Here is a 25,959-nt window from a genome sequence, read left to right on the forward strand (position 1 = left end):
GGCTTTATGACACTCACAATTTCAGGCCCCATTCACAGAAGATCCTTTCAAATGTCCATTCCTTTTCTTCACCGCAGATAATGGTACAAATGAATGCCAAAGTGCCCGGTCTTATCAGCCCGGGATGGTGGAAAAGCAGCCTCGACAGGTGCTGACATGTTGGCTTCAGTGTTACTGACCCTCTGCTGCCATCCAGACTCACCAAGAGACATAAGACAGTGGACTACTGGACTACAGATAGATAGAAACCTATTTTTAATAAGGGTCCATAATTGGTCGATAATGAAATGCAGTCAAGTGTTACAAAAAAAAAAAAAAACGCACAGCAGTCAAAAACACAACGGAGGAAAATTACTTGTTAAGAATGCCTGAGGGCTAATTTAGCAGACAAAAAGGAAAGCATGGGAGTAGCCTCCACCACAGGTATTGACATTTACAGATGAAATATGTTTGCTGACGGAAAATGTTATTTTGAGACACATGGGACAAGACTAAATTATACAGCAGGTCGCAGACAGCTGATGCTGGTAATTCTTTGTGCAGGGAGTAGTGAAATAACAATTGCTCTGCTTGGAGGTGAGGGCACGCTTCCAACCTATGGCCCCAGCTGGGCCTCTGTGTAACCTAGTAGCCTTTAGATGGAACGGAAACATGATGATGAGTGCATTAATGATCCCAATCTTCTTCCCCACAGTCTCCAAAGCTCCCCAGTGCAGCCCTAATGACTCAACTGAATTAAAACAACGATGGCGACATCATCATCTTCGTTTTGACCGTGAAACCAAACCATGTTGTATGTAAACAGGCTTCGGCTGACAACGGCACACACTATGTACTGAAACAAGTTTGATGATAAAGATCCCAGGTGAAAGTCTTTGGCAGAGGTGGAAAGTGTCTTTTGGGTCATCTGCTATGTATATATACACAGACAGCATATATATATAAAAGTACAGTCTCTGATAAGATCAAGGTCCCTGTGAAAGTTGTTGCGGCCCCGCCACCGGCCTACTGTCCCTGGTGACATGGAAGCACCTGCTTTTTGAGGTCAGCGAGCCGGTCCTGGGCCAGTGCCCGGCGCAGCGCCTGGAAGAAGCCCAGGTAGTGGGCAGTGTTGTGGAGCATGAGCAGCACGCCAGCCAGCAGCTCATTTGTCACCAGCAGGTGGTGCACATACGCCCTCTGGTGGTTCCGGCAGCAGTAGCACGAGCAACCGGACACAAGCGGACGGAAGTCTTCCCGGTACCTGTGGGGTCAAGAGAGAAAAGCGTTTTTGTTTTTTGGATGTGATGGATGAGTCTTACTGAAGTATATTCCTCAGATGTTTAGCATTTTTCGTCTTTATTTAGACATTCAATGACTGCAAACTGCAGACTGCCTGTTGATGTTGATGGTGTTGCCATCCCTCCGCTAGCCATTGCATCAATGAATAGAAATGAAGCGAGGCCGGCGGTTGACCCTCCCCCGCGACAAAAAATTACCTGCTGTCTCTCAGGTCCATCTCAAAGCGTGTCATCTTCCTCCGAGCGTCGCCGCTGCCGTCACCATTCTCTCTTGGCACTTCTCCCGTAATGACTTTCTCCTTGTCCGAGTCAAGCACTAACCCCACACACCCCAAAAAAAGAGGAAGTGAACGATAGGGAAAAAGTCAGTATACAGAACCCCCCCCCCCACACACACACACACACACACACACACACACCCACACCCTCTCTCACACACCCTCTCTCTCACACACGCACACACACCGTCTCCGTCCTTGAGGCAGTGCAGTAATCTGTCAAAAGAGTGTTATTCCATTTTTATTCCTTGCTAATGCTCCCTCTGTGTGTGTGTGTGTGTGTCTATATATATATATATATATATATATATATGTGGTTTTAAGGGTAAGGGTAATGTCCCATTTATGCCCCCTTCTTTCCTGATTTAGGGCTGACATTTCGCCGCGTCCTTGGGAGTCCTCAGTCCACTCTACTGCAATGGACCAAAGTGTGACCTCGTCGGCAACCAATCAGAGTCTACTTGACTGTGCTCCCCCCGCACTCATCAAATTTTCACCAGGTGCACACAGAGATGGGAGGTGGGGGGGGATACATGAAATGTGTTAAATCAACTTATGGAAGTGAGTCCATCAGTGTGAATACATGTGTGGTGATGGGTGGGAGTGTGATGTGTTGGGGTGTGCGTGTGTGCATACAGTAGGTGTGGTTTGATTTGTATGTGGGGGGGGGGGTTGTATGTGCATGTATGCATAGAAGTGTGTTTGAGGTTCGGGTGAGAGTGGGATGGTGTGTGGGTGTTTGAGTGTGTACTTTATGTGCATGTGTCTGTAGAGGTCCGTGTGTGTGCATGCATGTGTGTGTGTGTGTGTGTGTGTGTGTGTGTGTGTGTGTGTGTGTGTGTGTGTGTGTGTGCATCCATTGAGGCAGTTCTGACCGTAATGACAAGTCATCTGGGCCATGTGTGGCACACTGCTGCACTCCTGAACGACCGTGTTGACTCAACATGACAACAGGTGTGCCGGCACCTTAGCCCATCGCTGATGCCTATTGACAGCTGGAACTCACTAGCCCTGTGACAGGCAGATAAATCAAGCCTCCCATTTTGTACAGGGATGTAATCAATAAATCACCTCCCAAGAGCCATTTGGTCACATATGGTCATGCTCACGGCTGAAGGGACACGGGGGACGCAGCACCAGTGTCGTCGCACAAATGTACACCATCAGGTTTTCTATTCTATTTTAAATACAGATTTTCTTTCCTTTCTTTTCCAAAGAGAGTATATTTTTTGGCAACGGAGGCTCCGCAAATGCAGAACACCTGCAACTTGCTGAGTACGCAATCAGAATATCGATTACATTCAAAAGCCTGTAATGCAAATAGTATACTGTAAATCAGGAGTCATAAACAACAATGCCAAGAGTACAATTTCATGGTGCATTGTTTGATGATGATGCAGAATTAAATAGAGGGATTGTATAACAGTTCATTAAATTAGTAAAATCTTCTGAAATGCTACAGAAAACATACGAGGTCATCAGGTGCTGTGTAATGATTTGAATGAGAAAGGATTCCTATGAAAATGATCCTCGTTAAATTCCTTTTGTGGAAACAACGGCCGATGGGTGCACTGTCTTACTGCAAGGATAACTGTGTGTCATCATTATGCATTTCTACCAAGTCTATGGGTTGGAAACTGTGAGCAGAAGAATATACCAAATTAACCAGGCATTAGTGTTTGGAGAGGTAGACGAATAGAAAGAGACTAAGTGATGAGAAAGAGGGAGGAGGAGAGAGAGGGAGAGAGAGACAGACTGAGGGATAGAGAAAGAGAGAGGTGGAGAGAGAGAGAAAGAGAGAGAGAGAGCACACAACACAGATGACATTGTTGGAGGGTGGAAAGGAGTGAAGAAAAGAGCCAGGAAGGTAGTGGGGGCATGGAAATGTACAGAGAAAAGGTAGATAGAGAACTGAGAAGCACCCGAAGGATTGAGAAGGGTAATGTCAGGGGAAAAAAAGAGAGAGAGAGAGAAGGTAGTAGATATGCACACAGTCAGAGTAACAGAGTAAAAGAGATAGATTGAAGAGAGGGGTAGAGAGAAAGAGAAGAAGAGGTGACCATGGGCAGTCTGGACGGAGGATGGCAGATTGGGGTGAGGCCATGTCCTCTGTCTCCTAGCAGGGCTCTCTAATTGGTTGAGGAGGGATTCCTCCCCGCCCCTGACCTCCCCCAACCAACTCCACCTTGTTCTCCAGAGGTAATAGATGCCTCTCACTCTGCCCTGCTCCTAGATATTGTGAAGGCTGGCCATCACCCCCACCATCACCCTCTCAATACGGTTGAACCCATCAAGACCCTCATGCACAATCAATTTGTTTTTTATCCCCCTTTTTTACTTTTCTGTCAGAAACTTGCGTCTGCGAGATTGCGGTTGTGTTACTTTCCTGCATAATTTATTTAGCCAGTCAGGGCAACGATGGTGGAACAATAGAATAAGTCTGACGGTGCCTTGGGGAGGCTCCGCCATTGATTTCAGACATGGAGTCCCGCGCTTTTGTTTTCCAGGAACCTAATTATTCATTTGACCCTGAGCACATTCAAAGCTGCACGCCTAACGAAGACACTGAAAAGCCTTTTTCTCATTAAGCACAGACACACTGGGAGTGAACCCGTAGCCTCTGACAGTCAAGAATTACTAAAACACACACACACACGCACACGCACACACAAAAACACACAGCATCCTTGCGGTCACTTCACCTTCCAGTGCTAAACAAGTGGCCGACTTTCGACTAACTCTTGATTAATGCATGGATCTTCACTGAAACGACAAGACACACACACAAAAAAAGCTTCACTGCAAAATGCCACCAGACTAAGAGGCTTGATGCGACTCTGTGGAAATCTAAGCACTGGACAAATCAACTGGGACACATCTATAATATACCAATGTACCATTCAAACTGTCCTGTCATAAGCAGTTACCATCAGTGAAGAAGCAGGTTCGACAAACTCTGTATAGCAAGATGGATGGTTTGCTGTGTGCCATTGTGAGCACTTGCAAAAAACGCTGCCTCTACTAACCAAGACAGAATAACACCAATCATTTGCAGCTCTCGCTCCTCCATAATCCTCTCTACAGAGTAACCACTAAATGTGTTAGTAGTAATAGTATACAGGAATGAAGGGCCATCACATGAACTCCTCAGAATCTAATGCATATGGCCCCAGCTCATATATCTGCACCATTTACATTGTTACTGTTGGTGTTGTTGTATTATAAAACATAGCCTATTATATATAAATATATATATATATATTTCAAGATATGCAGCTTTTCACACTCGCAACCAATTCGCTTATTAAAGCTTGACAGACATGGAAAGCATTTTCAATGCAAGCACCTTGAACAACTGATTGCAGATATTCTGGCTGAACTTTAAGGCGGTATGCAGTTCCAGTGGGAAATCAATAGAACTCTCATGATTGCCAGAGAGAAACACACTGGCGGTCATCATCGAAATTTTACGCAATCAGATTCTTTAACCGGAGGGTTGCCGGTTCGAACCCTAACCAGTAGGAACGGCTGAAGAGCCCTTAAGCAAGGCACCTAACCCCTCACTGCTCCCCGAGCGCAGCTGTTGTAGCAGGCAGCTCACTGCGCCGGGATTAGTGTGTGCTTCACCTCACTGTGTGTTCACTGTGTGCTGAGTGTGTTTCACTAATTCACGGATTGGGATAAATGCAAAGACCAAATCTCCCTCACGGGATCAAAAGAGTATACAGCGGGGAAAATAAGTATTGAACACGTCAAAATTTTTTTCAGTAAGTATACTTCCAGTGAGGCTATTCGCATGAAATTTTCACCAGACATTAGTATTACCTTAGGTAATCCACACATATTAAAAAATCCAAACATTAATATCCATAAGTAGAGTTATGAGTAAAAAAGTGGAATGGCACAGGAAAAAAGTATTGAACACACTAAGAAAAAGCAGTACACAAAGGCAAGGAATGGCAAGGAACAAGCTGGAATCTATAAGTAGTTAGAGAGTAATTATCCCTCCTATCTGTGCAAATTAATATAAGCTGGCTTAGTACATACTGATGGGCTATAAAAAGGTTTTTCGTTACCAAGGTGTCACACAAGAAACATTTCATGATGGGTTAAAGCAAAGAGCTCTCGCAAGACCTTTGCAACCTTATTGTTGCAAAACATATCAATGGAACTAGTTACAGATGCATTTCAGAATCATTTAATAAGCAGTATTGGAGCCATTATCTGCAAGTGGAAGGAACATCACTGCATCATTAACCGGCCATGCACAGGATCTCCTTGCAAGATTTCGAACCAGGAAGTCAGAAGGATTGTCAGAAGAGTAGCCCAAGAGCTAAGGACCACTTGGAGAAAGCTCCAGAAAGACTTGGATGCAGCAGGTACAATTATTACAGAGAAAATCATAGGTAATACACTCCACCACCATGGCCTCTATGCACGCTCACCCCGCATGACTCTATTACTGAAGAAAAACATGTCGAAGCTCGTTGAAAGTTTGCTTTCAACATTTGGACAAGCCTATGAAATACTGATAGAATGTATTCTGGTCAGGCGAGAGCAAAATTGAACTTTTTGGATGTCATACTACATACCATATTTGGAGGAGAAATGGCACTGTGCATCACCCTAAAAATACCATACCAACAGTGAGGTTTGGAGGTGGTGGTATCATGGTGTGGGGCTGTTTTTCATCTCATGGTACTGGCGGACTTCTTACAGTTGAAGGAATGATGAATGGAGCCCTTTTGTTCCGGGAGAATCTTGCCATTCACCAAGATGATGAGGATGAGACATGGCTAGACCTTCCAGCAAGACAATGATCCAAAGCATTCAGCAAAGGAAACTCAGAGAAAGGAAATCAAGGCCCTGACTTCAATCCAATTGAATAGTTTAGGAAGTTAACTAAAGATCAGGATTCACAGGAGGGACCCCTAGAATCTTCAATATTAAAAGACTATCTGTTTAAAAAAATGGGCCAAAATCACACCGGAATACTGCGACTGATTAGTTTCGTCATACAGAAAATGCCTTGAAGCTGTCATTTCAAATAAAGGCTCTTCCCCCAAGTATTTAAGAAATTTCAGCAAGCGTGTTAAATACTTTTTTCCTGTGTCATTCCACTTTATTACACATAACTCAATTTATGGACTTTAATGTTTGGATTTTTTTATATGGGTAGATTATCTGAGTTAATACTAATGTCTGATGAAAATCTTATGCAAATAGCCTCATTGGATGTATCCTTACTGAAAAAAATGTTAACGTGTTCAATACTTATTTTCCCCGCTGTATATACTTATACTTATACTAACCATTTATAAAACTTCTGTTGAGCTCAGCTACAAACTGATCCAACGCATAGTTTCACGTTGTGAGATAGTTGTTTTAAATTACATTTGACATTTTTGTTGGGAACTTTTCAGTCGATGGTTTATCAGGATAAAGTGGAGGCAAATCAGACTTCACTTCTAATATGTGATTTTCTATCTTAGATACATTATACTCCAGTACTCCTAAATGTAATTGACTATCACTGCATTAACAGACGTTGTATGCGATTTTGGTCCGATTTTAGCCCTGATTCAGTCGGACCGGACAAATTTAAGAATCAGGCAGAATTCCCATCCAATTCAACATGCAGTTTGAACAGACTTATTCTCCCAGTTAGAAGACGACATTCAACGATCAAGTTCAAGTTCCAGGCTGATCCAAACTGGATTTTAAACAAACAGAAATGTTTGTCGGCAGTTTTGTAGTGTGAGAAGTTCAATCACAACTGACTGAAACGTGTAGTGCGAGTTACCACAGCACAGTGTCTGCCAGGCTTCTGGGGCACTTCAGTTCCAGGTTACGCTACTATCAAACAATCGGTAATATGTGTTAAGGTGACACAGAGCCTTTTCTGAGCAATGTTGCCAGGAAATCACATGACCGGCTCCATGTGTTTTGATTGGATGATAATGATAATTTGCCTGGTTAAAGGTGCAGTTAGGGATTGTTTATGTTTATATTTACATTTATTAGCAGACACTTTTGTGCGAAAAACCGTACATTATATTTTAACCAAGGACCAAACTATACACAACATACAAGGTAGCTCACCCCTACCTTCAGTATTCCCAGAGAAATTCCACACAGAGTTTCACCTTTAAAGTTCTCCAGATGATAATTTGTTGTGCAATGTGGGGGCAGGGGCAAGTGCCCGAACAACACTGCTCAAGAACACTGCTCAACAACTGTTGCATGTATTGCTCAAAACATTAACCAGTGTATTAGCTTGTGTGTCTGCATGAGAGGAGTTGGATGGCTGACTGTAGCACACCTGTAGGGGTCCTGGTACCTGCTCTCTCCGGGTCGGGCTCAATGTCGAAGTCGAAGCACAGGGCACAGCCTCGCTCCGCCACCTGGTAAGGGAAGAAGCTCTCAAACAGGTCGACTCCAGCCTCTACACAGTCAAGGACCTCATCAGGACAGCCCACACCCTGCAGTAGCCTAGACGCAACAAACACACACGCAAACTATGAACATATTCACACACAAATACACACACAAACTATAAACATATTATTCACACACAAATACACACACATACACACACGCAAACTATGAACATATTCACACACAAACTATAAACATGTTTACACACAAATACAAATACACACACACACACACACACACACACACACAAAGAAAGACCACACACCAAAGCACACATACTAATACAAGATATACACTCACACACAGATAAACATAAAGATAAAATAATTGTACAAAACCACAAACGCAAACAGACAACACCACACACATCCATATTCACATTACAATAAACCATTTAGCCATACCAGCCTAATTCAGTGCCAAGCAAACTCACTGAAGAGCTCAATTTAAGTGCCAGTTTCCAAACAGAGCTGGCGCAACATGAGCCCATTTCCTTCAAAGCCAAAATATTTGGAAATGTACAAACACAATTTTGTCCACAAAAAAAGGACCCTGAGGATTTCATTTTTAAGGCCTGGCATGACAAATGCCTCACAAATGATCGACTTTCTCTCTACTTTGTTTCCATGCACTAATTATAACACCATTATAGCGTCAATCATCAGACTACGTCAGCAGCCTCATTTTCCGCCTATACTTCATCTGGCATCGTTGGCATGTCTCACTCATTGTCATTAAATCAAACCACGTGAAAGGAATCCACAAGCCTCCGCTAGCCAAACCGCCAAGCACCCTGTGATACACAGACACGACAAGGTTGTCAACTTGACGGCTTACTCATATTTTAACAAGAAGCTTTAAGGAGGCGTGAAATTGGTGAAATGCGTTGGTCGGCTGCCTAATGAGGAAACACTGATGCGACTTTACATTGTTTGCCCTGAAATAAAGCATTTCCTATAATCTCTGATGTCGCTCTCAGCTACAGAGCGGCGGATATTCTCAGACGATGTGTCAATCTGGTTCAGTTGGCTCCTGCCCAGTCACAGCAGACACCGCAGTTGACAGTCCCAGGAACGAATGTGGCCCAGATTGGGGCAGCCGTGGCCTACTGGTTAGCACTTCGGACCTGTAAACGGAGGGTTGCCGGTTCGAACCCCGACCAGTAGGCACGGCTGAAGTGCCCTTGAGCAAGGCACCTAACCCCTCACTGCTCCCCGAGCACCGCTGTTGATGCAGGCAGCTCACTGCGCCGGGATTAGTGTGCGCTTCACCTCACTGTGTGTACACTGTGTGCTGTGTGAGTTTCACTAATTCACAGATTGGGATAAATGCAGAGACCAAATTTCCCTCACGGGATCAATGCTAAGTGTTGATGCTAAGACACTGAGAGACTCAGAGACATGCCCCCCGTTCAGCCTTTAGCCGGGACAGCAATGGAGTGTGGACTCTAATTCAGGCCAGATATGGTGCCATATCTCTCTCTCTCTGTCTGTGTGTGTGTGTGTGTTTGTGTGTGTGTCTCTCCCTGTCTGTCTCTCTCTCTCTGTTTCACTCAGTCATGTTCACACTCACTTACTCTCTATCTCTCTCTCTCTCTGTCTCTTGTCTCTCTCTCTCCTAAGAGACATATCAGATGCCCTTCTCCTCCCTTCTTGTGACTCAGAACTGCTGCTGACTGCAGACCTTGACACACTTTTGCCAAGTGTGCTTGGAAAGGCACCTCACTGAAGCATTGAGAGGGGGGGAAGGAAGTTGGGGCACTGGGCAGCTGCCTCACCCCAATATGAGGACACGACCAGTCACATGGCCATGCCGGTCACATGTATCTGACCAAACATGGCCCAGCGAGTCTTAACACACCAGCCCACAGGTGTGCTGCCTTCATCAGGCCCATAATGCTGTTCTATGCTCTCATTATTGCACTGGTGATTTGTGAGAGGAAATGTGCACAGCTGTATCACCTATCTAGGTGTTTTCACTGAAGTCAACATGCAATTTCACAGACGTACAGACTAAGACTTTGCTAGACTTGGCCTAGCAAACGGCAAGTCAGGCAAATTAATTAGTCATTAATTAGTCATTAATCTTGAGCAATGGCCAGAAAAAAGGAAAGTCTTCAACATGTGCCATGACGATAGACTAACTCATAAATCATCTGCTTCTTCCACTGAGCAACATAGAGGTTAGATCTCATAGAGGGGCTAAGGGATCATATTTTACTGCCAAACAGCAACACTGACACCATTTATTTATTTATTTTTCAGGAAAATGTCCCTATTTCCTTATAACTATCTTGGTACTGATTGGCTGCCATAACTTCCTGTCAGTAGACCCTATACACCCTGAGCCTTATGCTTCCTGCTGGGAATGTGCCTGGCTCTACAAGAATCACGTGGCACGGAATGAGGTTAGTAATCAGGTGACAACCTGTAGTGCTCTAAATTTGATTTCTACAGCAGAGACTTGAGGCTCTCCCCATGCAGCCTCTGTCTACAAAGAGCAGTCCTGAGCAGTACTGAATATTATTAGTGGGGAGATTCGAACTTGCTGGAAAAGACAGGGATTTGCCAGTTTTGTGTTATATGACATCTCTCTTGCTGCTCATACGAACCACACAACAGTCCTGTTGAGAGTTATGGCAACAAGAAAGCAAAAGCAACAAGCAGGCAAGCCAGTAAAAAAAAAAACTAGAAACCTAAGCTCAAGTGTTTACCCTTTTTTTTCTTTTTTTGCCTGCTTGTTGCTTTTGTTTTCTTGCTGGGAATGTGCCTGGCTCTACAAGTTTGTTATGAAAATGAAATCCTGGCAAATGGGTCCACCAAGGCAATCCAAAATGTTCATGATGAATTAAATAACGCTTAAGTTCAGTTCACTTTCGAGAAAAATATTCTGAAACTATGATGGTCTAGCACAGGGAATTATACATGCTTTTATGCACACAATTCTGAAACATTATTAAAGAGTTTTTTCTTTTGGGACGAGCAACAAAGCCTAGAGAAAAACCACAAGCACACAACAAAATTATGAAAACCGAGCACACCAGCTCAAAGTGTCCCTAATAAGCTCAGGCCCCACATAAGTGTCCTCTGAAGTTTTACTCCAGACATGGTTTGCAGCTCAAGCAGGCAATTATAAAGTGTGCACACTTACAATATGCACAACAACAAAAGCAGGGTTATTATTATTAGCTAGGGTGACAAATATTTCTCTCTCTCTCTCTAACCTTGAGCCTTTTGGGCATCACTGCATTGCCGCTTCAATTTCTGATGACGTGAACTGGTTCCTGATCAGCTCAAGGACTGGCTCCTACTAATGATGCCCAATGGCCCTCCAACAGAATTACTAGAAGCTTTTCTAGGGAAATAAAAAAGAAAATAGGCACCCAAACCCCACCCCCACCTCTGCTCTCCACTCAACCATGCCTGTGTGGATTCTTTCTGCCCCTGAGGCGATCTCAATAAGATGATGGCTATCCCTATATGGGAAGCTGGGGCTGAGTGTGGAGTTAGGAAATATACGCCTCATTAGCTCACAAGGAGTCAAAGTGGAAATTCACCCAAATTCCAAGACGACCTCTCCATCTACTTCTCCTGATCTTTTTCCACATCCCAGTAGGCCCTTTTACACTGGCAAAATTGCCGCGATTTTATGTACCAGAATCGTGGAACGACGGTCCCTTTCACATAGACCGAGGCGGAACGGCGGGACAAAGTGTCTCGCCAAATTTACTACCAAGCCCCCTAGACATTTTTCCGAGTTTTTTCGTTCCGCCACCAGTGTGAATGGGTCAAGGCGGAAAGGGGAATCTGGGCGGGCATTTCAATGCTATGTCCAGCCCACCACAGGAGATTGCAAATAAATCTAACTGATCAAAAGCAGCAATAGCAGAGACAGCACATTATGTCAATCTATAAATTTACAAAGCCTCCAGTCATTCAATTCCTGCTAAAGTTGACTGTAGCTTGGAAAGCAATCCATAATAGGCTATCCTAAAATCCAGCGATAAAACAATTGCATGAACTCATGAGCGTCTGTCTGCCCTATATGTATATCCTCTGATTGTAATGCTTACAGATATCTAGGCGATATTTGTAACATTTATTTTGTATTTGGCCTGTTATAAAATCATGTAGACTTATTGAACAATTTAAACACATTAGGAACCGCAAAGTTGGAGACATGCATAAATGCTGCAAATTTAATTTTTAATTAAATTGGAATGGCTAACTGTGCAGGGGAACTGTGCTTTAGGCTACACCTTTATGTTCGGTAAGGTCTGCTGTTTATTCTGATATATGGTTTGTCATGTGTTGAGGGAAAGTTCGCGAAGTATTCCACCAAGATGAATGGGTAGGGAGACGGGCGCAAAAAATATGATTAAATTAAAGTTACTTTTCTCGCGAACCGTTTACCACAACAACTAACCACTAACATCGTTTAAAGCAGGGGTATTCAATTAATCTTCAGCGAGGTCCAGTTACGGAAAATTTCCTCAAGCAAAGGTCCGGAGCATCATAATGTTTAACGTGCGTGTTTAGGCTATGTATGTATGTATAATATTAGGATGAATGGATGGAGCCTAGTTGTAGATAGATAGATAGATAGATAGATAGATAGATACTTTATTGATCCCCAAGGGGAAATTCAAGAAATAGAAGATTGTAGGCCTAGGCCTAATGTTTAATGTGAAATAAAATAAGTAGCCTAAAAGGCAACATTCGAAATGAGGAGAAATAAGGCAAGTTAAGAGTAGCCTAATTGGGGAGAAAAAATGAGTAGCCTTGGCTATTTTTAAGATCTTAACGTGAACTTAAAATAAAATTTGAGCTGAGACAATATTCCACAGCTGGTTCCTTGAACCCATTAATCAGCAAGTTTAATTTGATTTTTTTTGTTTTTTTTATGTTGACCTGAAATCCTGGAAACCCAGGAATAGCACGTTGTTGGGCAGTGAATGCATAGGCTTAACTAGATTGTGGTGGATCAATCATATTGCCTTCTTAAATCGTAAAATATTCTGTGGTCTCAGTTCACTGTTGAATGGGCCTAGCATACCCTATGCTTGCTCAAAATATATGCTTTGTCTAGTAGAGGTGGTTCAAATTGACGCTTAAAATCGCCTGTCTCAGAATATATAGAAGAGGTCCAGGGCAATTCCGCGCAAAACTGTCACATCCATATTTAGTTGGCGTTACGGACGTGACAGTTTTGCGTGGTATTGCCCCCTAATTGTTATATAAAGCTCTGTTCTCGCTTTCTAGCTTTCTCCTCTTTGAGCAATCGATAATTTGAAAATAACTTACTTATCGTTAACTTAGATATCCATCTGATTGTTTCTCGTCCCGTCTCCTCTCCTCGCTCGTTTCAGGCTATCAGTCTCTTCTCCATAGTAGGCTACTTTACTCACTGACTCGACTATCAGAATTCACAGATTTCACTGGCTGAGTAGCAGAAAGCGAAATGATGGTCCTTTAAGCTCCTGAAGTAAATGCTGTTATCCTAACCAACGAAACATTTAGCGCAGCTTTGAAATCTTACGTGAAAATCTAAATTAGGCTATGGTCTGGGTCCGGATAGGATCACGTCACGGTCCGGACTCGGTCCGCGGTCCGCCATTTGGTAATGGCTGGTTTAAAGGCTGAGAAAAAGCTCTTTCGTGTGATAGATGTGATGTCTGTGATGAATAGGCTACTTCGCAAGTAGTTCAGCAAATTTGGGTGGGACAGAAATACCTTTACAGAGCAGCAGTTCTGGCCATATCGGCTCTGGCTCACATGATGTAGGCTACTGCTTTAAATGCATTATCGCTTCACTACCCAACACGCGAACAAGAAAGAAAAGAAAAAAGAAACCAATGTGCTTATGTCGCGATTTCCGATTGGCCCAGGGCTAGAGAAAAGACGGCTATGGTAACCTAACAATTAGGATTTGCTTTGCCTACACTGCTGTTTGGTTGTCCCAAACTTTGAGATGATCCATACTCGCATTAACTGAATCTTATCAACCCGAACTGCGATGTTGAGTGATAGGATGCAAAGCCTAATAATCTCACTGCCTTCGGCATAACGGCTCCCACACACAGCTGCGTGCATCGCGTTGCTGGAGACGCATCCCATTCACTTTAAATGGGCTCACGTGATCCGTTGCCGAACTGAATTGTGGGTCCGTCGCGTCGCGTTTCTCCCGCCGCTCGCGTTGAGGAGTTCAGCTGTTGCTGCACCGACAGACGGCACCGGCCAATCAAGCCAATCTACGGACGGCACCAACCAATCACATTACGGTTTTACTTCAAGTAATTTGCATAGCTACCGCCGGGAACACCCACTGGCATGTGTTGACGGAACACAGCTGTGTGTGGGAGCCGTAACTACTAACAGTGCGCCTAGGCCTACTGTTAAACACCTGAAAAATATTAAGCTGCTGTTTTCTTTTCATGACGAGCACTAGGCCTGGCCTACGCTTGAATGATTTATGACTGAATGGAACGTTTTTAAAGAACTGCTTATTACGTATTGTGACAAAGTTTACACTGTACACAAGTGTACACAAGCTATTTTAATTGTTGTAATTATGAATTATTTCATGAATAAATTGTACGCACAGTACATTGTATGGCCAATGCAAGGGGCAACTCTTCTCTTCAATTTCCCTTCCAAATGACGTTTTATTGTCTGAAGACATCTATTGCAAGAATTTAACATTCTAACAGCAACAGCAAAGCAAATGCAAGCTGACCAAAGTGCAGTCGGTTCTCCCGCCATGGTTTTTGAAATCACACACCTGCTGTATCTAAAGGCCCACGCACATAAGGCCTGCTACGACTATCACTCTACATGCCCCCTGTTGCACGTCACAATTTAATTTACTATAGCTGATCCTGCCTCCTGGCTCCCCAAAATGCCGCATCATGTGAACAGATCAGCAGGCCGGCAAATTTTCATCTCGCTTTCAGACACAAAAAGACGGCAAAAAGACGTCCCCTCTTCCCGCAAATTTAGCGTGATCTCTGTGTGAAAAGGCCTAGTGTCTCCCAACATGGACCAGGAGCTTAGTTAGTTGCCATGACTCCCGTGAGGAATCGTGAGCATGTTGCCATGGTTCCTGGGAGTCGCGGGGCGTATAATCAGCCAAGGGTGATGGGAAGGCACGAGGGAGACAGCCGCTCAATCTCCAGCAGAGAGTGGGAGAGAGAAAGCGCACCTGGGATTGCCTTTGCGTGTGTGTGTGTGTGTGTGTGTGTGTGTGTGTGAGATGGAGAGCTGGAGAGCTGGAGAGAGAGACAGGGTGGGATAGCGAGTGTGTGTGTGCACGTGTGTGTCTGGGAGGTCCAAGAGACGACCGCGTGGATGGGCAGCAGGAGATCAGGAGAAAGAAAGTGGAAGGCGAAATTTGGAGAGCGCAATCTGTGCATATTTGCATGTGAATGTGCGAGACAGTATAAAAGAGTGGAGAGGACCACTTAAGTGTGTGTGTGTGTGTGTGTGTGTGTGTGTGTGTTACAGCGAGGATGTGTTGCAGAGAATTACCTGGGTTTGTCTTGAGGTAGCTCAGCCATCGTTGCAGCGATCAGCTGGTTCCGTAGGTCGGTCCCCATGGCGCCCGACTGGAAACCATCCAGAACGAAGCCGGCGACCGGCCGCTTGGCTGTCTCGCGCGCCGACCGCAGACGTTCCTCCTGCACGTCGCCCCCTTCCACCACCCCGAAGATCTCAGCCTCCGTCAGCGCCTGAAATAGAAACCAACAGACATCACTCAGGGGCACATCAGTCAGTGAACAGACATTTTCCATACAATACAAAGACGCGCCACTGTGCGCGTAAAGTTGTAGATCTAAGAGGAGCTGTGTGCATCTTCAGCACTTTGACACCAGTACTGAAGATGATCCTCAAAGCCCTCCAGCATGTGGTGTTCCCCACAGCAGGGGGCTACAGAAAATTGCTCTCAACTCTCTGACAAACAGGTGTCAAACACTCTGTATCTGCCATGCAAGCACTTCTGAACAGAGAGAGAGAGAGAGAGAGAGAGAGAGAGAAAGAAAAAGCGTAGGAGGACAAATGTTTAGAAGGCTGTGGGTGTAGCGTATAGACGTAAGTAGACCGTTATTATATCTGCATCTGAATAGCTACAGCTATGCCAGGGTCAAAGGTTAGGTTCCTCTGTCAACAAGAAAAAGTGCTGAAATGTATAGCTAAACAATAACAAGTTTAGCTTAAATGCATATGGAAAATGATTATATGGAAATGTTATGGAAATGAGTGGTCAAATGTCTACCTCTAGAAGGGAAAAAAACAAAACTCCAATTTACTTGTCCACTTACAATTGTACAGCTGTAAATTAAAGTGCTTTGTCCTTTGTCCACCATATTATAATGTAAGCATTGCATGCAGAACAAACCACACAATTTCAAAACAAAATACACAACACTGATGCAACGAGCCTCCACAAATAGATATAAAAGACACAGGTTTAAAACAATACTCTTTATATTTTGCATATATTTTCTGTGTGTGTGTGTGTGGGGGGGTGCATACAGTGTACCTGTGTTTTCTGGTGAAGGACGAGACACTCGTCCAGATGGCTGAGGGTTCGGTCCACTGCCTTGCGCACCCTCTTGCGCGTGGTGTTCTCCTGGCCTGTCTCTCCATCGGCCATGCTCTGGTACCAGTCTGGCTGGATGGCCGCCTGGAGAGCCATGTAGCGCTGCACGGTCAGCTCGATCCGACCGCCGCTCCCCCACACAGACACCGTCTGCAAACCACATTTGGTGTTGTAACCATACACCAAATACTTAAGTCCATGAACATATGTTTCTTTTATTTCCTTTTTCTTTTTTCTTTCTGTATTTATACTGTATTCTTACTTTGTACTGTAATTAAGTGGAGTGTTAGTTGAGGTGAGCGATATCTGTGTCTGTTTGAGGGTATGCTCATATTTTTTAAAATTGCTACTGTATTTCTTATCAACTTTTGCATTTTATGGTGCCTGTTAAGATCTGGCTAGGGACAACATATGGAAACTAGCATTTGTAGCTAACTCTGGCTTGTTTACAGCAAGTAACTTGTCTGTTGATTAATGACCATTGTCCCTATCAAATAAAATAAACAAACAAACATTCAGACTAGGGCTGTCAATCGATTAAAAAAAATAATCTAATTAATTACATACTCTGTGATTAACTAATCTAAATTAATCGCATATATAATTTTTGCTGTGAAAGTATTTTAAATATTTAAATTCAAATGAATCATTGAATAATCAGCATTAGTGACATTAAAGTTCAAAAACTCTTTTATTATTATTTTCACAGCACGTTTTCTTCTCTCTCCTTCATTTTACAGTCTAATTTTTACTGACTAGAACGGCTCGGGGGCAAAGGTCATACGAAATCGATTAATCTGCACTAATTTTTTTAATCAGTTATTTTTTCTGAAAATAATTAATTAAAATCAGTTATTTTGACAGTCCTAATTCAGACATCAAACCGTATCTATGACCTAAGGTGTCTAAGAAGGCCAGTAAAATGAAAGGTTTCATTAAACATGCTGTCTGCTATTCAGATCCAATACACTTTTTGTCATATTCAGTAAATTGTTCCTTGAGGTTCTCTAGCTGTGCGTTCAATGTGTGCACTCAACTTGTACAGTTATGGACAAAAGTTTTGGCAGTAACAAACATTTTGGGTTTTGCAAACTTTTCTGCTTCAGTTTTTGTGGTGCCGATTAACATTGTTTCTAGATTATTGTGCAGAGCGATTAGATGCATATTACCAGTAATTCATTGCACATAGCTTATATGTTGCTGTTCATGCATCATTAATGGGAAAACAACTCTCATGGCTCAGACAGAGCCCTAAACAATTGCAGCCAATCAACACGTTGCTTAGGGAAACTGAATGGTGGAGTGACGTTTGACTGGCTGTTGAGTTCAATCAACTAATTAACTTGTTTGTGATATTTAATTACAAACACACATCTCGTGGCCAGGGTTATGCAAAATTCAAGAATTCAATTGAAACTGGCTCTTAAATTTCACTTCAATTCTTTAATTTGCATTTCAATTAAGGTAGCAAACAGGAAGCAAAATTGCGATTCGAATTTTGCATAACCCTGCTAGTGGTGTGAATGGCTTCACCTCTGACCTTATTGGTGATGTAACCTGGAGGGTTGGGCGAGGCTGGGTCATGGAGAGAGCAGTACACCACTGTGTCATGGAGACCTGGGGCCAGAGAAATGAAGGGCATTAAGGTCTTCTCTTCATGCATCTCGCATGTTTTTCAAAGACCTGACATTTAGTTTCTGAAACTGCAATTGTTGTAGTCGAAAACATCAGTGTATGCAAACAAAAGGTTACAACCTTGCTAAAGACTATCTAGTGAGGAGATGGGATTTTTTATTTGTATTTGTTTAACTCATTGCTGAAATCCATGGCTGCCTGCAGCAATACTCAAAAAAGGGCTCCTCCACACTTGTTGTGACTGTAATTATGTTTCTAATCTTCAGCTTGTTTGCTGAGGGCTAGAAATGGTTCAGTGATTTGCTCGGCAATCTACCCCTCTCTCACTCGTGCTCCCAGGGTGCACCTCTTTATTCTGCTCTCGCCTAATCACATGCACTAGGTAGCATTTGATGAAACATACATTTACCACACTCACACAGTTTGCCCTTTCAAGCAGCGACCGCTGAAAGCAAGAAACAGCAAGAGACTATACCATAGCGATAGATCTCAATTGTCTTGATCAAAAACAGACAGAACAAAAAAACAGACTACCATCTTATTAATTATGTATAATATAAAAGGGAAATTAATCTATGTGGTGTTTACAATACCCTATTCCTAACCAGCTCAGGAATCAAAAACATTATCTTTATGTCAATGTGAGTAATTAAGTGTAGGAGGCAGGCATATATGCAATGCCATGTAAATAAGGCATGAATTCAGTTCAACTATTTAACTGCTCGCAGGCCATGCAGCCTACATGTGCGACCTAATTTCAAAAGAACATCATACAGAATGCAGTATGTATGCTACAATTCTAGTTAGTATATGTGGGCAAAGAACATTTTTCATTTAAAATGCATGGTTTTGTTTGATAGATATGTGTGGATCCAGAATGTTTTCAATTATCTTGTGCTTTTAACCATTTCCCCCTACAGTTGCATTTGAAAATCTCCAACTTATCAGTCTTGTGCATAGCATATCCATGAAACTTTACCAAAGTGTTTACTTTTCAATATGGTTAACCATCTTACTCAAAAGCTAGGCTATACATTTTCAAGTCAATTACTCTGCTCTTAGCATTTGTAGCCACTACGGCATGGATGGGTGTAAGTGAGTGAGGGAGTGAGTGGTGAAAGAATAATGAACAAGGATGGCGACAGGGGAAAGCAGAGCTGTTTATTGTGTAGAGAGAGCAGGATGTGCTACCTGGTGAAAGTAAATGAGGGAAGCGTGTGAATGTGAGCATCTCTGAAACAGGACTGGAGATGACTGATGCCAATCTGGCCCTGATCTGGGACAAATCACTTAACCATATGACCTGTATGACCTGTTTTAAAGGAATTATCCGGAGTAAAATGCACTTCAGATCGATTTCCGGATGATTGGGGGTACATACGTTGAGTTGACATCAAAATTATGTCATTCGGATGTGTTTTGAGAAAGTTCGATTGTACCGTTTTCAGTCACAACTCGTAGCCTGGAAGTGAGCGGGGCATTTCAATTGCGCAGCTACAAAACGCTATTTTTGTACCTCTTCTACAGTTCCAAACAACATAACACTTACGTGGTAGTGAGTAGAGGGTCCCTAAAGCCAAACCGAAGTATCCCGAGGTCTTTATGTGGTCGAATAGAGAGTCCAGAATGAATTTTATCAAGCCAGTACCTTTCCGGAAATTTTGCCATCTTTGCCGCCACCTTGAGGGGAAAGTCCGTAGGAGTCTTATTGCTGAGTGTGTTGTAACACGCTCTGTAAATTCACAATTTCGTCGCCGTTTAAAAAAAAAAAAAAAAACATAGTCCAGTATTTCTTTCGAAATTGAAATGAAGTTGTATGGACTAGACTATGTTTTTTTTTTTTTTAAACGGTGACGAAATTGTGAATTTCCAGAGCGTGTTACACAGCAATAAGACTCCTACGGACATTTCCGGAAAGGTACTGACACATATAAGCCATATTGAACTAAAAGCACCGATATTAGAAGGGTATCGCCAAGGTCAAAATACCCCATTTTTTTGGATTGATAGTTTAGGATTGGTGTTTTAATAAAAGCCAAATTTGTTGTCTATTAAAAAAGAATTTTCCGTAATCTGTAGGCCTAAGCGATAACTGATGTTTATGTTTTTTGCTGTAGTATCTTTTCAGCATTGGTATCTAGATACTTAAGTAAGTTATCATATCTAAATCATAATTTTGGTATCGTGCCAGCACTGTATTCAAGAGTCAGGAAGGTAAGGAGTGAAACTCAACAATCAACATTGCCTCAACACGATGGCTGACACAAAAGCAAAAAGGTGTGATACTTTTGTTTCAGTAGTATGAAACTTGCTGTTGTTTTTCAGGACGACTAATGAGAACGTGAGATGAGAGCAGTACCATGGAGCACAATGCTCACCCGCAAACTTCCGTGCTCCCTCTTTAAATTCCTCCAGCACCTCCTGATGTTCTGCCCTGCGGGACACCGAAAACACATTAAGCACAAACGAATTAAAATAAACACATTAAGCATACATACATTTATTTTTGTGTTTGAAAGAAAGACAATAATTGAGTGACACTAGGTGGACTGACAATATGAGGAGTGTTGTTAACAACCCTTTTCCACAGCTACCAAGCTCACAGCCGTGAGCCTTCATTCTTCACTGACAACCTAGCAGCTATGTAGTCAGTTCTCTGAACCGTGCAGTCACAACCTGCCTCCCCAGGCTAAGGTTGCAACAAGAAACCAAGCAGCAGTCCTACTGCATACCCTCAGTCTTCCCAGGTGTATGACGCATTTCCTTCATTCACCCCTCTCATTGACAGGGAGGTGTCTAAACTGACATGCAGCTGTCCTATTACAATCCCTCTGGACTCTATTCCAACAGATCTCCTCCCAAGTATAAGTGACTCCTCTCTTGCTCCTTACAAGGTTGCAAGAAACATGCGTCATGACTGATAACCAGCAAACCTTCTCTGACCATGTTGCTTCACTCTATTCAATGTAAGACAAATCAGGCCGTAGCTAACCCAACACACAACTCAGCTCCTAGTTAAGACTATGGTTGTCTTTTGCCTTGACTACTGCAATGCCCTCCTCACTGGACTTCTGGATTGTGCAGTAAATCAATACTGAAGGTCCACAACACGGTGGCATGTCTGGTTTTCAATCAACTGAAAAGGGCAAACGATACCCCGCTGTTCATAGCCCCCCGCATCAAATTCAAGTCACTAATGCTTGCTTACAAACTGATGGATGGGTCTGCCCCCACCTACTTATATGCTCTCATAAAGACTTATGTTACCCCCTCGGCCGCTGCGCACCTCCAAGGAACATCATCTGGCACTGGCGCCCCTACATACACAGCAATCCAAACTATTTCCATCAGTAGTCAAAAGACAGACAAACTGATCAGACATCAGCAGTCAGGGACAGGCTATTGCTGTGAAAATGTAGGGGGAAGACATCACTCCATTCTGGCCTCTCTACATTACTGAATATATCATTGACTTGTTAGCCCCCTCCAGGGTTCCTACACATTTTCCATTTCAAAATTCCATACTTTTTCCATACTCAAATGTTCAAACTTCTCGGTAGATTTTTCTGACCGTATTCTAGACATTGTCAATGGAGTGTTCTACTAGCATTGTGAAGAGCTGTATAATAATGTTTATTATTAACTTGTTAGCCCTCAGAAAAAACTTGCCCATTGTTGGATACTTTTCAATGGAGAAGTGCTGTGTTGGAAGGTGCACTAACATTTGATACAGCATACTACATGTAGGAGACTAGTGCACTGCTGGCAGAGGCCTCAGAAATCACCGTAAACAGTATTATTTGTTTGCAATAACAGTTTATCAGATAATGCAGTATCCATGTCTTGGTAACTTTTACAAAATCAAAAAAGTCTACCAGTGTTTTAGCCGAAAATAGCAGAGCTAGGTATAGGACACGTGCATAGAACTGGGGTTTTCGACAATGACAATGGGTCCCCTTGTGGGAGAGATTTTTTTTCTTAAGACCCCAATTCAATTGTATCTTGATGATGTGGACTGACATCTTAAGCTACACAACAGTAGGAATGGTTTATTATGACCTGAGTGAAGTGATTAGTACTGTAGATGCAATAGTCTGGAAACACAAATATTTCTCCATACCCTTGTTTCTTTTTTCCATACTTATCCAGACTTGGAAATTACTAAAATCAAATTCCATACTTTTCCAGGTTTTCCATACTGCGTAGGAACCCTGCCCCTCATAGCCTTTCTAAGATGTCCTTGTAAGATATAGGCTATTTTGCATGTATCCTGGGCGAGACAAGAAAAGTAGGGATATGAAATTATGTGTAAGTAGCCACTTGTATTAAAGAGCTTTTCCAGCAGCTTTATCTGGCTAGATCTGTATGCTGCAGCCTGTGGTTTGCCAAACTTTTTGCCAAATTACCTTTAAATGGTGCAATAAAGATAACAAGTTTGCATTGATTTCCCTCCTGTTTATTTACTGTAAGTGCAACATGATAGCCATGATATAGACCATTGGATAAAGGTAGGTAGTTTAATTCACAACCCTCTCAGCCACACTGTAAAAAAGGAAAAGTCAGGGCTGTCCAATTTATCAAACCATATTATGTTACAATTTCTAATTGAATCATCTAAGGTAAGCATACACTGGGGAGAGGGGTTTCCTTACAGAGGATTATGCTTAGAGGCCAGTGGAATTTTGAGCTGTAGTTTATGTTACTGTATGTCTTAAAGTCTTAAATATCAAAGTTATCTTCCTTTAGGGTCATTCCACGTCAGTTCAACCAGGGCCCACGCACTTAGGTCTCAAAAAATTCTGAAAAAATTACCAGGTGTACCTATGTTACCCAGGAGACGCACTGTAAAATTACTCTTATGCAAGATCAATACTTTCCAAGATACAGCCAGTTTTACAGGGGGAGGGGGGTGTCGATTTTGTTCGGCTCTTTTTTGTGTGAAAGTTCACAAGCCCACAGCACAATAACTAAACCATGTAGGAGGCTCAAATTTTGCATGCTGGTACATAAATAGGAATAGTATGTAGCAAAATCGTCACGTTTGGTCTGGATTATCCTGCATGGTCATAGCTGTCCCTCAAAGTTGATACAAATTGTATTGGAGTTTTTGGCTGGGCTCTGTTTAAGCCTTCAGAAGACATATTTGTACTCAACATAGGCTCTTGATTTATTTTCCTTACTGAGATAAGTAGAAACACTCTCACAAAAAGCAATGAACAGAAAATAAATCCCTTCAGGGTCTGAAAAGCAGACCTCACAAGTCTGAAAAATAATTTTGGTTTTCATTTTCAGAGCACCCAAACACCTTGTGGGAATATACAAAGATTTTTAAAATATGTTTTTCCTTATTCTCCATGATCCCTTCTTTTTGAAAACACCAATTTGACTTGTCTTATTCAAATCTTTCTTTTTTATTTTCCACCCTGAACATGGGCAAAATGCCCCATTGACATCAATATGTTTTATATAGTCACCACACTGCCACCTGTGGTTGTATAGAGTAACCTGTGGTAGCTCTATACAAAACATATTGATGTCAATGGTGCATTTTGCCCATGTTCAGGGTGGAAAGTGAAAAAGAAAGATTTGCATAAGACAAGTCAAATTGGTGTTTTTAAAGATCATGGAGAATAAAGAAAAAATATTTTAAAAATCTTTGTATATTCCCACAAGGTGTTTAGGTGCTCTGAAAAAGAGAACCAAAATGATTTTTCAGACTTCTAAGGTCTGCTGTTCAGACCCTGAAGGAATTTATTTTCTGTTCATTGTTTTTTGTGAGAGTGTTTCTACTTATCTCAGTAAGGAAAATAAATCAAGAGCCTATGTTGAGTACAAATATGTCTTCTGAAGGCTTAAACAGAGCCCAGCCAAAAACTCCAATAAAATTTGTATCAACTTTGAGGGACAGCTATGACCATGCAGGATTATCCAGACCAAACGTGACGATTTTGCTACATACTATTCCTATTTATGTACCAGCATGCAAAATTTGAGCCTTCTACATGGTTTAGTTCTTGTGCTGTGGGCTTGTGAACTTTCACACAAAAAAGAGCCGAACAAAATCGACACCCTCCCCCTGTAAAACTGGCTGTATCTTGGAAAGTATTGATCTTACATAAGAGTAATTTTACAGTGCGTCTCCTGGGTAACATAGGTACCTCAGAATTTTTTGAGACCTAAGTGCGTGGGCCCTGGTTGAATTGACGTGGAATGACCCTTTACTAAGTATATATGAATGCCTACTCTCAGTACATGCCACCTGTGTAACACAATCCCCAATGGTGTAAGCGACCTGCCAAATGCCATCGGAGTAGGGGCGACCCCCTCTAACTTCAAGAAGCTCGCCTCCAAAAACTTTTAACAACCTAACATGCACTTCCCACCTCTACCCCCTTCTTCTTCCACATCACTTTAACTAGTACTAAATGTCTGCACTCTCATCCTCTAATAAGAGTAATGATTGATGCAGTATTTATTTCTACATAAGGTCTCCTTTGCACTGTATTTTGAATACAATGACTGACTAAATTAATAAATATAAGTGGTGTGTGTGTGTGTGTGTGTGAGAGAGAGAGAGAAGGAGGAGATAATGTGTGTTTGAGTGAGCAACTCACAGAGTGGCAAGGGTCACTTGTGTGACAGCAGGCAGATTGGTCAGAGTGTGTAGGGTGTCTTGAGTCAAGTGCGGTACTGAGCCGCAGCGTGTGTACAGCAAGCATCCGGGAGTTTCAAGAGAATGCCCCCCTGTCTTTCCTAGTCCTGTCAGCACACCCAACCGACATCCCTGTACAACTCGAGATATCTCCAGCTTCATAGCAATGAATTTCGTGGAAGTCGCTGTAGAGGAGTAGTTGAGGCGCTAAGACAGAAGAAAGGGCAAGGCACTTTATGAGTTTCACCAAGGCAAACACGACATCAATTTAAGACACAAGCATTTCCAAGACATTAACGCTGGCTGACATAAAATCCTGGTGTCTTATTTTCATGGTTTCAGCTGTCTAGGCTCTAGACTATCGTCTGGACAGCAGAATCGTTAGGCAGCATGTGAGCATCGCTGAAAATATTCACTTCACTGCTTCAATTCTGCTACTTCTGATAGCATGTGCTAGCGTAGTAGGTTAACGTTACCACCAGTTCTACCAAGATGTAAATGTATAGTTATGTAATGCCATTAGGGTTGTTCATAGCAAGCAATTGTAGATTTATGTTTCTTTGCATCATCACTCTAGTGAACTGAGGTGTAGCCTTGTACTGTAACCTAACGTAAAGATGAACAAATGTTCCTAGCATCTACACTTACCGCATGTAGCACGTGAAAACTACACGTCGCTTGTCTCTGGTTTACGACGTCATCGTGAATGTAGCGAGGAAGAGGGCGGAGTTCAATTGGATATAAACTTTAAATATGGAAATAACCCCTTTTTGTAACAAAAAGGATCATTATTATAAAACTACTCGCTAGTCATCAAATAGGTAATCATAATAATTTCAAGCAGCAACCAATTCATCATCGGACACCATGGTTTAAACACAGACAAGTATTTAAACCAGTAGACACCAGTAGAGCAATGCTTATGTGCATGGATGTTATTTTCCTATTTTCAATGATGGCAACTAGCCGCAAAATGACCAAATAAGTTATCTAGTTTATGTTTGTGGCAAGAGGCAGTTGCTATAGTAACAGAAAAGACGCTTTAAATGGTACTATATTCTGGGAGTTGTGGTTTGGT

At 42.4% G+C, this 25,959-nt stretch overlaps 1 protein-coding gene across 3 annotated transcripts; it reads right to left on the bottom strand.

Annotated features, from left to right (window-relative positions):
* Positions 1-232: 232 nt before the first annotated feature.
* qtrt2 (queuine tRNA-ribosyltransferase accessory subunit 2) lies at positions 233-25,559 on the bottom strand. Of its 3 annotated transcripts, none has more exons than XM_076290632.1 (9): positions 25,530-25,559; positions 24,844-25,088; positions 20,608-20,663; positions 18,135-18,211; positions 16,535-16,744; positions 15,523-15,722; positions 7,899-8,050; positions 1,479-1,596; positions 233-1,243 (listed from the first exon to the last, which is right to left on the bottom strand). In XM_076290632.1, the coding sequence occupies exons 2-9, from the start codon at positions 25,041-25,043 to the stop codon at positions 1,006-1,008; spliced, it is 1,251 nt and encodes a 416-aa protein (XP_076146747.1). In that variant the 5' UTR covers positions 25,044-25,088; positions 25,530-25,559; the 3' UTR covers positions 233-1,005. The 3 variants fall into 3 exon arrangements, with proteins under 3 accessions (XP_076146747.1, XP_076146746.1, XP_076146748.1); XM_076290631.1 differs by having other exon boundaries at positions 7,881-8,050; XM_076290633.1 differs by lacking the exons at positions 18,135-18,211; positions 25,530-25,559 and having other exon boundaries at positions 7,881-8,050; positions 20,608-20,658; positions 24,844-25,048.
* Between the last annotated feature and the right edge of the window lie 400 nt (positions 25,560-25,959).

The sequence above is a fragment of the Alosa pseudoharengus genome, unplaced genomic scaffold, assembly GCF_046254945.1.
Source record: "Alosa pseudoharengus isolate Yale_2024_CS ecotype anadromous, Long Island Sound unplaced genomic scaffold, YU_APseudo_1.1 YU_APseudo_1.1_scf_18, whole genome shotgun sequence".
Classification (NCBI taxonomy): Eukaryota; Metazoa; Chordata; class Actinopteri; order Clupeiformes; family Clupeidae; genus Alosa; species Alosa pseudoharengus.

Excerpts from the sequence above, each read along its gene's own strand:
- qtrt2 (XM_076290631.1), bottom strand. The coding sequence starts at position 25,043 with ATGAAGCTGGAGATATCTCGAGTTGTACAGGGATGTCGGTTGGGTGTG. Across the intron at positions 20,664-24,843 it reads CAAGTGACCCTTGCCACTCT|GGCAGAACATCAGGAGGTGC; the intron begins GTGAGTTGCTCA and ends GGTGTCCCGCAG. Across the intron at positions 18,212-20,607 it reads GGGAGCACGGAAGTTTGCGG|GTCTCCATGACACAGTGGTG; the intron begins GTGAGCATTGTG and ends CTCTGGCCCCAG.